The 14,684-nt window shown below is 38.9% G+C and overlaps 2 protein-coding genes across 7 annotated transcripts in view; both read right to left on the bottom strand.

Moving 5' to 3' along the window:
* Nucleotides 1–1,128: 1,128 nt before the first annotated feature.
* On the bottom strand, nt 1,129–6,049 carry LOC107548579 (protein NLRC3-like). Of its 2 annotated transcripts, none has more exons than XM_016229311.1 (8): nt 5,435–6,049; nt 3,006–4,882; nt 2,337–2,759; nt 2,140–2,226; nt 1,838–1,921; nt 1,672–1,755; nt 1,498–1,581; nt 1,129–1,416 (listed from the first exon to the last, which is right to left on the bottom strand). In XM_016229311.1, the coding sequence occupies exons 2-8, from the start codon at nt 4,823–4,825 to the stop codon at nt 1,323–1,325; spliced, it is 2,676 nt and encodes an 891-aa protein (XP_016084797.1). In that variant the 5' UTR covers nt 4,826–4,882; nt 5,435–6,049; the 3' UTR covers nt 1,129–1,322. The 2 variants fall into 2 exon arrangements, with proteins under 2 accessions (XP_016084797.1, XP_016084798.1); XM_016229312.1 differs by having other exon boundaries at nt 3,006–4,877.
* Nucleotides 6,050–6,300: 251 nt separating this feature from the next.
* myo1cb (myosin Ic, paralog b) overlaps nt 6,301–14,684 on the bottom strand; it is a 50,663-nt gene continuing 42,279 nt past the window's right edge. For all 5 annotated transcript variants that reach the window (XM_016229306.1, XM_016229308.1, XM_016229307.1 and 2 more), the window contains 15 exons: nt 14,235–14,315; nt 12,891–12,996; nt 12,014–12,131; nt 10,487–10,600; nt 10,300–10,376; nt 10,057–10,210; nt 9,803–9,962; nt 9,628–9,711; nt 9,291–9,384; nt 9,152–9,207; nt 8,747–8,882; nt 8,313–8,383; nt 8,122–8,219; nt 7,875–7,974; nt 6,301–7,784 (listed from right to left, as the gene is read on the bottom strand). In XM_016229306.1, the coding sequence (XP_016084792.1) occupies nt 7,758–7,784; nt 7,875–7,974; nt 8,122–8,219; nt 8,313–8,383; nt 8,747–8,882; nt 9,152–9,207; nt 9,291–9,384; nt 9,628–9,711; nt 9,803–9,962; nt 10,057–10,210; nt 10,300–10,376; nt 10,487–10,600; nt 12,014–12,131; nt 12,891–12,996; nt 14,235–14,315 (1,476 nt within the window). In that variant the 3' untranslated portion in view covers nt 6,301–7,757. The remainder of the gene's footprint in view (nt 7,785–7,874; nt 7,975–8,121; nt 8,220–8,312; nt 8,384–8,746; nt 8,883–9,151; nt 9,208–9,290; nt 9,385–9,627; nt 9,712–9,802; nt 9,963–10,056; nt 10,211–10,299; nt 10,377–10,486; nt 10,601–12,013; nt 12,132–12,890; nt 12,997–14,234; nt 14,316–14,684) is intronic.

Raw genomic sequence — 14,684 nt, 5'->3', positions numbered from 1 at the left:
TGCATTGTAAGCCTTGCTAAGCAATCATACTTTGATATAACGATTCATATTTCAAGATGTTATGACAATTAATGATGCATTAACCTCTATTATGCAACTTTCAGAAAGAAGACAGGTGTGCAATGTTTCAAAAAATTATCTGACATGGATAACAGTAAAAAATGAAAACCGTGTTCAGAAGTTTTCACAAAAAGTAGTCAAGCTCATCTATCTATCTATCTATCTATCTATCTATCTATCTATCTATCTATCTATCTATCTATCTATCTATCTATCTCTCTATCTATCTATCTAGTTGGGTTTTAGAAATCTCCACCAGTATGTACGATTTAAATTGCTTCTAACATACATTACTGTGATTTTAGTAACGGTTTCACATAGTATCTTTAAAATAAATGCATTTACTAACCAAAGAATACTCTGGCTTTGTGTATTTTACACTTACATTTTTACTTCTGTTTATGAAGCATCTAAGAGGAGCCCTGAGCTCTGCATGTAAAAGCACCCACAAAAATGGGCAATAAACGTCGAACTGGTTTGAGACACTATAGCAGAGAAGAGAAAGAAGACAATCATTTATAAAGAAGTACGAGAAAAACAGATGGGTGTTGTGAAGGCATTTTAGGTCCCTCAAAGTCTATCATATACTTAAATCTGAAGTCAAATCTGATTGTGTGGGTGTTAGCTAAAAGCTGTAAAAGATTTGATCATAAAAACGATATTGCACAAAATAAATTAATGCAATTCAGTGTTTAAAAACTTTAAAAAACTGTCTATAAATCCTAAAATAGGTCTGAAAATATTGCTGCTTATTAATGTACACATATAGCATACAAATAACAGCTCCTTAAACGTCCAGCTGAGGGCAGTAGTAGCCTGAGTAGTTAAAGGAATAATTGTTTATAGTGAAAATGCTTGTTTCTTACAAGCATGCTGCTTTTTGCTTCAGAAGATGTTAATTGATGGATTGGAGTTGTTTGGAATACTTGTGGATTATTGTGATGTTTTTATCACTTTCTTTACCACATTCTGACGGCACCCATTCACTGCAGAGGATCTGTTGGTGAGCAAATAATGTAATGCTACATTTCTCCAAATCTGTTCAAATGAAGAAACAAGCTACATCTTGGATGGCCTGAGGGTGAGTACATTTTCAGCAATTTTTCATTTTTAGGTAAACTATTCATTTAACAGTCTAATATGTATTAAAAGTAATATATCAGAGTAATTGTACCATATGTAAAATAATGTATGAATAGAATGTATGAATGAAAATGTTTGTCATGAACCAGTTGCTACTCCACTGGTTTAATGGTTGTGGGTCAGACGCAAGCTTTAATGTCAAGGTCTGGTCTGGTCTTTGCAAATTCTTTGAGTTTCTTGACGCCATCTTTGGTAAACTTGTTGTCAAACAACCTGCGATGAACAGAAAATATATTTGTGTTACAGAATCATGAGGAAATAGACTATAGTAAATCAGCTCTAAATGTTTCTTACCACAGATACTCTAATGTAGTGTTCTCTTTCAGGGCAGCCATGAGGACTTCTGCTCCTTTGTCTGTCACTAGGTTGTCACGAAGCCTATAGGATGCAGAATGTTTCAACTCAGTGAACTTTTCAGATAAATAAATTATTCAAGAGATTGAAATGATGGAGATACGTCTCTTTTACCTGATATCCGTCAGTGTGCGATTCGTCCTCAACAATTCTGCAAGGTGACCAGCTCCAACATCTCCAATTTTATTTATGGCCATTCTAATGAAAGAATGATACTGTAAACACTCACAAGTCAAGTGCAACATATGTGTATTTTTAACTGAAAATTATATTTTTTCACCTGAGATCAGTCACAGTACGATTTTCTTTCAGCGCTTCTACAAGGATCTTCAGGCCTTCACAGCCAAGTCCTGTCGCAACCACCCTAGAGTGAACATACACAGCCATAATAAATTTGAGCTTGTAGCATAACTACTTTTATTTATTTATTTATTTATTTATTTATACATTTAATTATTATTTTTGTTTAATTTTATACAGTATTTGCAATGTCATTTGAATTTATTTCATATATTTTATTTACTTTATAGTTTTTTAAATGACTATATTTAAATTACATTTTTACTTTTTTCCTCCACTTACCACAGCCTCTGAATTCGACAATCTGGGTTTCTCAGAACAAGAGCTAACACTGACGCTCCCTCTGAACCAAGAGGATTCTGGCCCAGGCTTTATGTAAAGAACATACAATAATTATCACAAAGCACAAAAAATTATATTTAACATTGAGTGTGTCACATCTGCCTCCAAACAATTATGCCTACAGTTACAGTATTTACCTGAGCGTTGAAAAAAGTGGAAGGACTGGTAGGAGCCGGCGTAGTCCTTGAGCATCGAGTCCTTGAGCATCTAAATTTAAAACCAGCAGGTCTGGACTGAGCTGTAACAGGAAAGCTAGCTCACTCCAGTCCCTGTTTACCGAACCGGACTGATCTAAGGCCTGTTGTGAAAGAACTTTCATCCAACTCTGTAGCCGCTGTGACAAACCAGGGTCCTGGGCCTCATATAGACAGTGGCAAACATTGACCTGCCTCTCCGGGCTGAGGGTGGAGCTCTGGAGTTGGGAGTGTAACAGATGGAGAAGGAAAGGTGGAGTCGGGTCTGGAGAGGGCTGGCAACGGAGCAGATGCATCTTGGGCCCATCAGGGAAAAATCCATTTAGGATGAGACGTGTTCTGGGAACCAGCAGGCCGCATACAAACCTGGATAAGCGGAAATAACTGGTCAGTTATGAAATGGAGTCATAGTAAATCAAAATTTTACAACCTAAACTAGCCTTTCCTTACCATAAAAACGTGAAATTATATCGAAGATTTGCATTCAAGACACTGTATGTGTGAATTGCATTTTTTACGTATTTTTGAATAAAAAGACAAACAAAAAATTAGTGTCACATCATTGACCTGCTAATGAAATGCATTTAATATGACAACAGTTTTAAAAGGTACCTGCAGAAAAGATCCATGTGTCCAGACTGATGTCGTTCACCACAGTGAAGGGCTTTCTTAATGCGTCTGCAGAAGAGACGCTGCGGTCTGCTGAATTTGTTAACGGCTGATGCCATTTGCTTAAATGCATTCTGGATATAGCGGCCTGTGCTTGGTTTGAGGCCTGAAAATGGATCTGATCCCGAGAGCGACTGGAGAACATAGTACAGGGCAGCCAGAAACTCCTGCACGCTGGTGTGGATAAAATGAAAGCCCTTTTCAAAGGTGAGGGACGCTCGATCCTCTTTAAGTATCTCCGAGAGGAACACCTGTGAGAGTTTGGTGCTATCCAGATTAAAAGAGTTCAAATCAGAGCTTTCAAAGATGAACCGTCTCTCCAGGAGGCCTTTGAAGGCCATAGCTCCCAGGCTTTTGAGTATAGGCTGCATTTCGCCAAGGACGCGAGGGGCATGCTGAAGCCTGGTGTGATGGGAGCCTTCGCTACGCCCTTGCACGTGGAATAGCAAGATGGATTTAACAAAGCAGCAGTAGATTTCAGAGATCGTGACTGGTTTGGAATTCTCCTCAGAAGGTCCAAATAAAGAGTTTGGTTGGTTGGCTTCCTCAAGGCCTCCCTTTTCTCCTGAATTGGCACTTGCAGTATCAGGACAAAGGCAGGAGCCGCCATCATGCAAAGCGGTGGACATGATCCAACAGAATGCAGGAATGTGGCACATGAGTAGAAGGGGTTTATGGGACGACACTGAAGCCCACACTGCCTCGGCAGCCTCAGGAGAACTGCAGTTCTGCTCAAAGTACTGCTTCTGTTGAGCTACAGAGAAACCGAGCAGACTGTAAAACTGGCTGACCAGAACTGGAGGAACTTTGGTGACCGCATGAGGTCGTGAAGTAAGGAAAATGGACACTCCTGGAAGCAGATTTCCCTTGATTAAGTTCACCACAATGGATTGTATAGGCTGCACCCGCTCATGATCTGAACACTTGGGAGTGTGTTCGAAATTAAGAGGGTAGCAGAACTCATCCAGACCATCTAAGATGAGTAAAAACTGTGTTGGGTTTGAGTTCAGTAACTCGGGCAGGAAAGGTTTCAGGTGGATGTAGTGATCCGAGAGCAGGTCCTGCAAGCTCTGCTCTTGAGTTATGAGGTTCAACTCACGAAAGAACAGAGATAGGACAGTCTTGGACGAGTTGGTTTCTGCAGCCCACTCTCGCACCAAGCGTCTCACAACCGTGGTTTTCCCACTTCCAGCAACTCCTGACAGCATATTCACACCACTCGCTGGGTTGCACAGCAGATTCTCATACACGTCCTTGAAAATGCAGATCTCATCCGCTCGTGTCCTGAAAGCATCCCCAACTCCTGCTGACTCATGTCGGCATTGAGAAGACGATGCATAACCAGCTTGTCTTGAAAAAGTGATATCAGTCCAGCAACCGCTCTCATCCTGTCCTAAAGTCTGTCTTCTGATGCTGAGATAGTCCACCAGGCCATGCTGTCTAGCCAAGATGTTCTTGTGTTTTTTGAGATGCTCTTGCCTGTTGGCCTGTCCTAGTTTGGCGGTCTTATCTTGAACACTTGGTAGTACGTAGAGGAAAGCCCTGCATGATTCTTCTCCTCTCCCATTTAGCACATCCAGCAGAACTCTCATACATTCTCTCTCACCTCGGACAGCCGCACCTCTAATAAGACTGAGGTCCTCCTCGGTCACTGCCCCCACATTAAACAGCACGTCCAGAAGGCGTGTCAGGTGTTCGCTGTAGTTCTCCACCAGCTCCACGTGACGCTGTTGAATCTCTGTGCTACAGGATCCAACAGCCATCACTTTAAAAGGTTCCTGATTATGGGGGAGTTTGGGGCCCCCTAATTAAGGCCTGACCTTGCCCCCAAAGGAAACAAAACGAGTAAAAAGTCAAAACTTGAAAGTATTTATTCTTTTTACATTATTTCAGAAGCATTTTTAAACAACGATTCAAAAACCATATAAGTCACAAGCTCACAATTTTTATTTAGGCTATTTATTTTCACAAGCTCACAAATAAGTAGCGTGTGAGGAGGTGACCATGGCAACAGTGAGCTCCTCGAGCATTTTTTTTTTAGATCGGTATCGGACGGTATATCGACAACAAATACCGTCATGATTACTTAATTGAAATCAATATGAATAAAATGTATATGAATATAACTTCAATCACAAAACATTTAATGATTAAAATGTAGGATGATAAACTCTGACAGGGACAACAAAAGATTGCGCGAATAGGCTACTTCACGCCCTGAACACGAACAGAAATTCCTAAAGAATCTATCCCCATTACATTTACGCTACTATATAATTTATGTACATCCAATGGATATATTAACAGTTCCAAACAAGCACATTAAAAAAAAAACAAAGCGAAATTGTTTAATAAATAATAAACGAACTTACAGGGTCACACGCATCATTCCCACACTTCCGTAGAATCTCATTAATTTAATAGCGGCTGAAAGTGAAACTACCCTGTGCGATACAGTAAGCCAATTATGAACAATTCATATCTTGACAAATCCGATGTTCTGTCGATTACTTGTAGGCTGTTACTAAATAAGACAAATATTCATCGCTATAGTAAAACAAACTTTTCAGTAGTCTAAAATATGCCATACTCCGTATGTATTCCTCTGAAAGTCACCTGATACACAGTATATTGTGCAATAGCTGAATACAAGAAGTCGATCATCTCCGCCCAGAGGCAGTCACTCGCGCTCTTCTCCGAATGGTCTTATTTATTACATGTGGCTGCTTTCTGTTGACCAGAGAACACTATGGTTTTAAATCACTCATCCATTTATAAGCAATTAACACCTTCAGTTTAACGTACAGGCTCCATTCAAAATGCTTCAGTTTTGGTGTGAAAAAACTCAAATAGAATTGCCAGTGACACAGTGACACCACCAGTCTCTCCTTCTCCAGTTCCTACGTCTTTCTTTTCCTTTCCTGGATCATTACCAAAACTTGACAATTTGCTGCCAAACAAATAATAACATTGCCTTTATTAAATGCAAAATTAGATTTCCACTAGATTAAAAACACAAATACCCACTCCCATGCATGCTATGAAAAATACAGAGCTGACAAGGAAATGCTTTTCTAAAATCAGCTTTAATATGCTCAAATACATTGTCAGTTTGCTTCAAAATTACAGATTTCTTCAGGTATTTTACACAAATAGTATAAAACAAAATCACAAGTGTGAATTATATATCAACTTGGGGGCCAAGAGTTTGTGTGGACATTATTGGGTTTTTTATTTATTTATAAATGTCAAAAATAGATATTTGTTCTAAATACATTACATGCGGCACTTACGCATACACCAGCATTTAACGTGTTTCCTTTCAGTGTTTTCTTTTAAGCATCCTCAACTATGACACCAGCTATGATAGGCGCATGCTCAATGTTTCTCTGAACATTCTCCTTTGACGGACATGACATCAAGGTGATATCAAACAATTGTGCTATCGAGAGTTTTAGGTGCCTGAAATCCTACAGTGCAAAGGGTATGCCAAATTTCTACTTTTTAGTTTCTAAAACAACATTTAGATTTGGTTTGTGAACATTTAGTAGTGCTTTGTTACCTTTTATCTACATATACACAAACCTGCCTCAAGCCAAGTTACATTTTTTTTTGTAGATAACATACAACTTACCCTACTATTATGGCTAACAACATCTCTCACAAGCTTTGCAGTGAGCTTAGAGCAGTGCTAATATGGGAAATGGCGTTAATATGAGAGATTATTCTGTCCAGTGTATTAGGAGCACAAAGCCGGAGCGATTTCATCACTGAGAGCGTGAGGAAAGACCACTCTCAAAAATCAATCTTTTGTCCATCACTGGATTTCTTCTCATTTTTGCAGGAACTCTTATCTTATCAAAGATACTTTCTAAAATTTTGAGGCACAGATTTGGAACTGAGAAAATAAATATTGACTGATCTCTGAACTCAGATTGAACCCTTAAAGTGGGTAATGATTAATGTAAAAATCAGGGCTGGTTTTCTAGCATAGTATACTATCACTGGACATAGCGTGCAGATTTCCATCAACATTAAGATTTCTTACGGTAGCTTTACATACATGAAACGCACCTTCAATGCACTTGGTATATGCTCTCTAAAAGTTTGTCCTCCTTTTTTAACTAATATTAATAACTTATGAGCAAAATTATGTCGCACAAATAGTGTGTAGAACAGGTTTAACCGTTGAAGTGAACAAGTCATCTTCTCTATGCAAAAAGTAATTAATACCTTTCCTATGAACGCAAAAGTGTATTGGTTCTGAGGTTTGGATTGCAGAATTCATAGAAAAGTAAAAGTAATCACGGGTGAACATAAATAGAACCGAAGCTAACAACTACTCATTATGAACCCTGATTTACCTCGTTAGCATGGCTGAGGTCACCTTCTCTAACAAATCAACATTTCCCAAATAAACTAGATAAAGACAGAGTGCAGGAAATGCACATATATGTTGTTATTTCTTGGCTTTTTGACATATAAAATCATAATATTCATATAACAGTATTAATCCCCCAAAACATAAATAAGTTTGCTGGATTTTCACAACTTGAAGCAGAGGCCTTTGGTGCAGCTGGCTGGCGTCTGATTGGCAGAGAGAAGCTCCGCCTTTAGTCATGTGATTGATGAACTAAGGAGCGTATCTGGAAGATCCTGTGAGAACGCAGGCAGTGCTTGGTCATGACTCGTCCATCATCTTGAGTTGAGGCGAGGGGCAGTCTGAGAAATAAATTAAAAAATATGTTCGTTATCGTTTTTATCTCGCTGAAATAATCTTGGTAAAAAAGTTTTTTAGTCCGCAGTGCTCACCACAGAGAGGTGTCCATTCTTAGCCTTGGCTATCAGCAACTCTGAGCCAGATGTAAAATCTATGATCCCTTCTTTTCCTTGGGCCACATTGAACTTTATACTGTTCATAAGAGGGAAAGCAATAGTTTTTATTAATAAAAGTATTATAATTTCATAGATAGAATAAATAGAATATTTCATAAACAGAAGTCTGCCTTGAAACGTCAATAGTATTTAAAAAAATTATAATTTTGTGTCTACAACTCACCTTCCCTGGTTAATGTTAATGCTGTTCATCTTTTCAGCACAGATGGCCACTTTGGTTAACGCCTCAATGACATGCTCACTCTGAAGCACCACATCACCCTGTGACACCAATACAGTTCATATATTCACTCTGAAAGCAGTCGGTTTAGTGCTTAAGGAAATTAAAAGCAAATAAGTGATCTTTAGACTTACTTTCTGCTTATTGTCTTCACAAGCAACATGGAGAACAAACATGCCGTCGCTTAGAGAGCTGACAGAAATCCCTACAGATAAAACAGAAGTGGTCAGTGTGTCACGTTTTAATTCGTTGTGATTCACTTTTTACTATGGGTGTTGTCATACTAAAAGCACACAAGACATCTCAATTTGAGAAAAAAAGTGGCTTTTCGAATTAAGTTAAGACAAAATTCTGAATAAAGCATTTAAGTCTACCTCGAAATCACAGTCTCTGGTTCGTTTCATGTGAATCGTATGCCTTACAATTGGTATGAAAGCAATCTGCTCTAACTGAACCGTATTGATATCGTATATTACTCACATTGACAATGCAATCATACCATAATATAGTCAAACTAAGTGTAAAAACAGTTTAGGCTGTGCCATTCTCTCTCCCTCTTCCTTCTCACCTTTCAGTGAGCTGTAGTCGATACGCTGTTTGAGCTTGGCCTCCTCCACAATGATGGCACTGTTCGCCATGAGCAGGAGCTGTCGGTTGCGTGCTTTGTATCCTTTTCTATCATACTTAGTCACTGGAACAGCATACTGTGGGGAAGGATGGATTATATTAGCACAATCACTTTTCTTCTTCACATACTGCCTATTATCACAGATGCTTCTTCACACATTGTCATGTATAGTACTGTATGTTGTCCGAGCAAACACTGAGAAATAAGGTAATATGTAGGAGATCACATATTCAGTCATGTAAAATGACACATTTCTGGCTTTTTTGGAGAGACCGATGAGAGGATGTAGTTGTGAACCACATTAAAGAGAGATTTCCCAAACAAACAGCCCAGAATTTAACCAACCTTCATCTTCTCATTCCCCAGAGTCTGTTGCACTTTAGGGTTGATGTCCTCGCCATCTTTTGACACAAGCAGACAAAAAAATTTGAATATACAACACAGGAAATGTGTCTTCAAAGTGAGATGAAAGCTGAAAACTCACTAAGTCTTGAGCCCACAAAAAGTTTTGGGACGCTTTGTGGGTAGTTGTCCTTCTTGTCCTTAAAGATTTCACTTGCGACCATCTTCTGCTCCAACTGCAATAATAGATAATAAAGCTGTTTTTTCAGTAACTTGATCAAAATAAACTAATAAATAATCAAATATTTAAAAAAATACAAAATTTGACTAATTAATAATAAGTTATAAATTAAAATAGATTATAATTCAAAATAAAATAAATACAATATTTAACCATGTAAAATGTAACAACAGGTACTTTCATTCTAGTTTAAGTTAAAAAATAAAGTTAAAAAAAGTTATCAAACAAAACAAAACACCTGGTGCTTCCATTCCAGGTTGATATTCTTGCAGTACTTCCACACCATATTCTGCATGCAAAGTTTGCGGAGCTGCTCTGAAGCCTGTGAACAAAAGGAAGGCATAATCTCTCATCTCACATCTAGAGGAGTCGATGACTGTTCTGATGACTGATTCATGACAGATATATCTCACCTCAATGAGGGCGGGAGGTGGCGTTGGCCAGCTCTTATCCAAAACAGTTTTAGGCAGGCTCCTGTGCAACTTCATTAGGAACGAGTAGCGAACGTAGTCCAGGAAGTATTCATTCTCTGGACAACGTGGCTGGTGGCGGTAGATGAAGCCTTTGATGAACCTGTAACAGTGATCACAGACGGCAAAAACAAAAGTGGCCATAGGCTCTCTCACTGACTATTGTACTAGTGACTAGTCATGTCATGCACACAGACCTGCGGATGGTGTTGGCAGCCTCTCTCCTACGCTTTGCTTCCCTGCAGGCCAGAATACCTCTCCACCAGGCTTGGATCTTGATAGCTGATTGACGCATTTTACGGTATTTGGTTTTTTGACTGTAGCCTTTCCAGGATGACTGCAGTTTGGTAGCTGTGCATGAAGAACAGTTTGTTGAGGTTAAGTTTAGGTAGAGCATCCAGTGAAGAGTTACATGATATGTCTTTGAATATGGCTCATACCAAGGCTGTGTTTTCTGACTTCTAGTGCATCTTCAGTTGCGAACAAGGTTTTGGGGAAGCGGATGAAGATTTTGGTCCTTTAAAAGAAAAAAAAGGCCTTTTTTGAAACCACAGAAAGAATACTGAATTTTTTAATACTACTATAATAAAAGTTAGCATTTTTTAAACGCTTATTTGTGTAACCAACCTGCCGAGTTTGTACTCCTCAGGTTTGTAGCCGAGGTGCTTGACGAGTGTGGAAACGCCATCGACCAGACGGCCATCCCAGTTCGGCCAGGTGTCTGGACACAGGGATTTATACCTGAAACAGGAAATCACAAGCATTACCCACAAAACTCAACTACATTTTAAGCAGAAAGAGCAATCACTGTTTTCAACACACTGCTTGTTCCCTTTGACCTTAATTATCACTGAAGTCCACAGGAAGTGCTGAGCTTTTAAAAGAGGATTAGAAAGTGTGAAGAGTTTACAAATAAGATTTTTTGACAGAGCCTTGATGAAAAATAGCCTAAATCAGCTAAATTGGTTCAGGCTAGCAAGAACTATAAGTTAAAAGAGTATTTGTGGGTTACCATTATGAGGTATGTTGGTCACCCAACAGGGCTACACTTGAAATTATAAGCAGGTTGTGCCATTAAAAGATCAGCTTTAAAGGGGTCATATAATGCGATTTAAATTTTTCCTTTCTCTTTGGAGTGTTACAAGCTCTTGGTGCATAAAGAAGATCTGTAAAGCTGCAAAGACTAAAGTCTCAAATCCAAAGAGATATTCTTTATAAAAGTTAAGAGTCAGCCACGCCTACCTAAAACGGCTCGTTCTAACACGCCCCCACATGTCTACCTCACAATGTGGGAAGATTTGCATAACGCCGCCCAAATGTTCACGCAAAGAAAGAAGGCGTAACTTTTATTCTCGCTGTAGTATTGTTGTTGCCGGCGCCGCCATGACGTGAAGGCGCTGTGTGTTTTGTTGTGAAAGCGAAACTACTTTGTTTGGCCTTCCAAAAGTGGACGATATCCGCTTCGTCATGCCTGGAGCTGATCCATGCTGGTTGCTGAGGAAATACATCAACTTCGTGCTGTGGATCGCCGGATCGGCTTTCACCGTGGACGAAGCGGAGTGCAGCCCGGGGTCGTCACATGTGGTTGCCGCAAGCCCACCGACCGCTCCTTCGTCAAATCCGCTTCCACTCACTCTAGGCCTCCAGCCTCCACTCACTCAAGCCCGCCGTGTGTTTCATGGTTTTATGTTTACGCGCCGCGATGCAACGCAAAGCGTAAAAAGACAGTATAAGTCATTATAATCTGTAATTATGTCCCCCACTTGATGCAACAAATGCCTCGTTCGTAATGGATTTTCATGTTTTTGAATCGTCGCTCCAGCCGGCATCACAGTATGGTAAGGGGCGTAACATTTCCGTCACACGCTTGAGGTATTCGGCCAATCACAACGCACTGGATAGCTGGCCAATCAGAGCACACCTCGCTTTTCAGACCGATGAGCGTTGTAAAAATCGACACGTTTCAGAAAGGCGGGGCATAGAGGAGAAACAATAATGTACAGTATGTGGAAAATAATGTTTTTTTAACTTTAAACTGCACAAACACATTTCATTACACCAAATAATGTTCTTTTTAGCAACATCATATGAGCCCTTTAAAAACAGTTCATCTGGGCCTAAGTTTTTGTATTCTTCTGCCATGTAGATGCCAACCTCTGCAGGAAGGTCTCGTAGCGACGGCGATATGCAAAGCCAGCTCTCCTCACCCTAAGGTTTTCCATCAGACCAAGATATTTTACTTGGTGCCTGATGAGGACTTCATCAAAACGCCCTGTAGAGAGACAGAGAGATTTCAGTTTAATGAGGCTTCATAAAATGTAACGCATGTTTAAAGCTATAGATTTGCCACTATTTATGAGGATAAGAGCTTATTAACAAACAAAAAGACGCTAACAAATATCAACAAAAGGCAAGGGCAAAACAAAGGAGCTGATGAAGTAAGAGAGAATCAGTGTGAGGGAACGAATGACTGCATTTTGAACAATGAATCATTACATCACATGGAGAAGAAAAAAATGGCACAAATACTCTCAAAATATATATAAATACTCAAAATAGATAGATAGATAGATTTTAGCACTTTAACAGTCACAAAAGAAAATAATAAAATGTTTACATTTTCATAATTTTCTCATTTAAATTTTATATATTTCTTTCTTTTGAATCAACATTTTAGACACGTATAGCATTTTGGTTCATCAATGTTTAATAATTGTTAAATGTTTAATGACATAAAAAAAAGGTTCAATAAATTCTACAATAAATTATAATTTGTACAATAAATCATAATACTAATAATTCTCATGTCCTAAAATAATATACCATTTTCTACATCCCTTGGAGTACCATATAAATACCATGTTTTATGAATATGGCAATAATACTAAAACATGGAATGCATCAAACTACCATAATACTGTCATTCAATCGGTAAGGGATCAGGTGCAAGGAATGAGCACAAATGAGAAAAACAATCATTTCTAAGTGATGAACGGCACTAAAACTGAAGTACAGAAAACTGCTCACAAACCTGCTTGCTTGGCATCATTAGGCTTGATGCAACGTACATAAGACGGTTCCTTAGACATCAGGATTTCCATCAACTTCGCCAGGCTGTTCTTGAACTGGGTTGCTGCCTGGTCGCAGCGAGCCAACGGAACGAGAGATCAAGAAAAACAGACAGCCAGTGAGAACAAGCAAGAACACAAGTCCAGCCAGGCAGTGACAATGTAGAAGAAGCTAGTGGTCAACAATGCAAGCAAACAACTAAACAGCAGCCCACCCACACTTAACCAATGGAGCTCTGCGGAGTGGGCACTGCGATTGGGGGGATTCAGGACCGTATGCAGTCACATGGAGTGAAGAGGTACCACAGTGTCAGGGCATTCCTCACAGTGTGGGTGGCAAGCAGAGATTCGCAATTTCATGGACTGAGGCCAAGCTGCTGTGGTTTATGTATAAATGCCACTATGAACTAGGACCTGATTCACAAACAAATTTTGTTGTTTATGGTTCTGTTTAAACATAAACAACAATATTTGACGCTATATATTTAACTTTCTAGAAATAGCAGTATTTAAAGGCACAACATGTAAATTTTTTTATTAAAATATCCAAAAACCACTAGAACAGTGTTATATATTTTGCTGACTCGTGTACTTACATTATCCCAAATGTTTCGAAGAATGTTTAAATCCAGAGAAATTAGCAATTTTAACTAGTGACACGGACCGTGTCCATAGTGTCGCCTGCCAATGACGTCATAACCCCTCGATTTCCGGTTTTGTTTTGTAGAAAACATGGAAACACCAAAGACGCTTTAATATGTTGTGCGTTTTAATAGACCGGTGACGACTGCACAGAGTAGCATAATAACAGAACTTTCAAATGTATCTAGTATGATAAAACAGCGCAGCTTTTTTTCCCCCCACATACGCACAACCGGAAAGAGCGGAAGCGCTCAACTGTGGCATAATAAAAGCTCCGCTGCTTTCGAGCCGTGTGTCACGCTCGTTCAGCGGCCTCGTTTCGCTTCGACGGCTTTCAGCCTCACCCTGCTTCATTCTACTACGTTAATAAATAATTAGCTCATCCATGAACATGATTTCTGCCTGAGTCCCGTCGGATTGCATCGGCTGTGGGGATGAAGACCACAACTCCCATGATTCCACACTCAGTCACTGCATCATCAAACTAGCCTTTGTCTGTTTGTTTATTTTGAACACGCGCTCTCTAGTGGCGAAAATTACATATTGTGCCTTTAAGTAAAAAAATACTTGAGAGATTACTTTTTGGATTATAACTGGATGGATGGATAGATAGATAGACGGACAGACAGATGGATCAATATTTAAACAGCCAGATAGATAGATACCGTCTCTGGGCGTTTCTTGTCTGAGAGTTCTTCTCGGTCAAAACACTGAGTGAGGATTTTATTTTCAGACATACACATGACCTGAAAATAGAGACACATTTCGTAATTTAAATTTCAGCCCAGATATAGTGTATTTTTCTTTATATATATATATATATATATATATATATATATATATATATATATTAGTGCTGTCAAATGATTGAGATTAATCGCATCCAAAATAAAAGTTTTTGTTTACATAGTATATCTGTGTGTACTGTGTATATAAACACACACACATACAGTATATATTTTGAAAATATTTACATGTATTTACACCTATATGTTTATATTACAGATAAATATATTTAATATATAAACACAACAGTTTTCTTAAATATATTCATGTATTTGTGTACTATATATATAATGTGTATATATATATATTGAAAGTGAGAGTTGAAGTTG

The sequence above is a fragment of the Sinocyclocheilus grahami genome, unplaced genomic scaffold, assembly GCF_001515645.1.
Source record: "Sinocyclocheilus grahami isolate Dianchi unplaced genomic scaffold, SAMN03320097.WGS_v1.1 scaffold350.1, whole genome shotgun sequence".
NCBI lineage: Eukaryota > Metazoa > Chordata > Actinopteri > Cypriniformes > Cyprinidae > Sinocyclocheilus > Sinocyclocheilus grahami.
The sequence above is the reverse complement of the archived record's forward strand: the minus strand, read 5'-3'. Positions and strand labels throughout refer to the sequence as shown.

Excerpts from the sequence above, each read along its gene's own strand:
- LOC107548579 (XM_016229311.1), bottom strand. The coding sequence starts at position 4,825 with ATGGCTGTTGGATCCTGTAGCACAGAGATTCAACAGCGTCACGTGGAG. Across the intron at positions 1,756-1,837 it reads CGTACTGTGACTGATCTCAG|AATGGCCATAAATAAAATTG; the intron begins GTGAAAAAATAT and ends TTCTTTCATTAG. Across the intron at positions 1,582-1,671 it reads CGCACACTGACGGATATCAG|GCTTCGTGACAACCTAGTGA; the intron begins GTAAAAGAGACG and ends TGCATCCTATAG.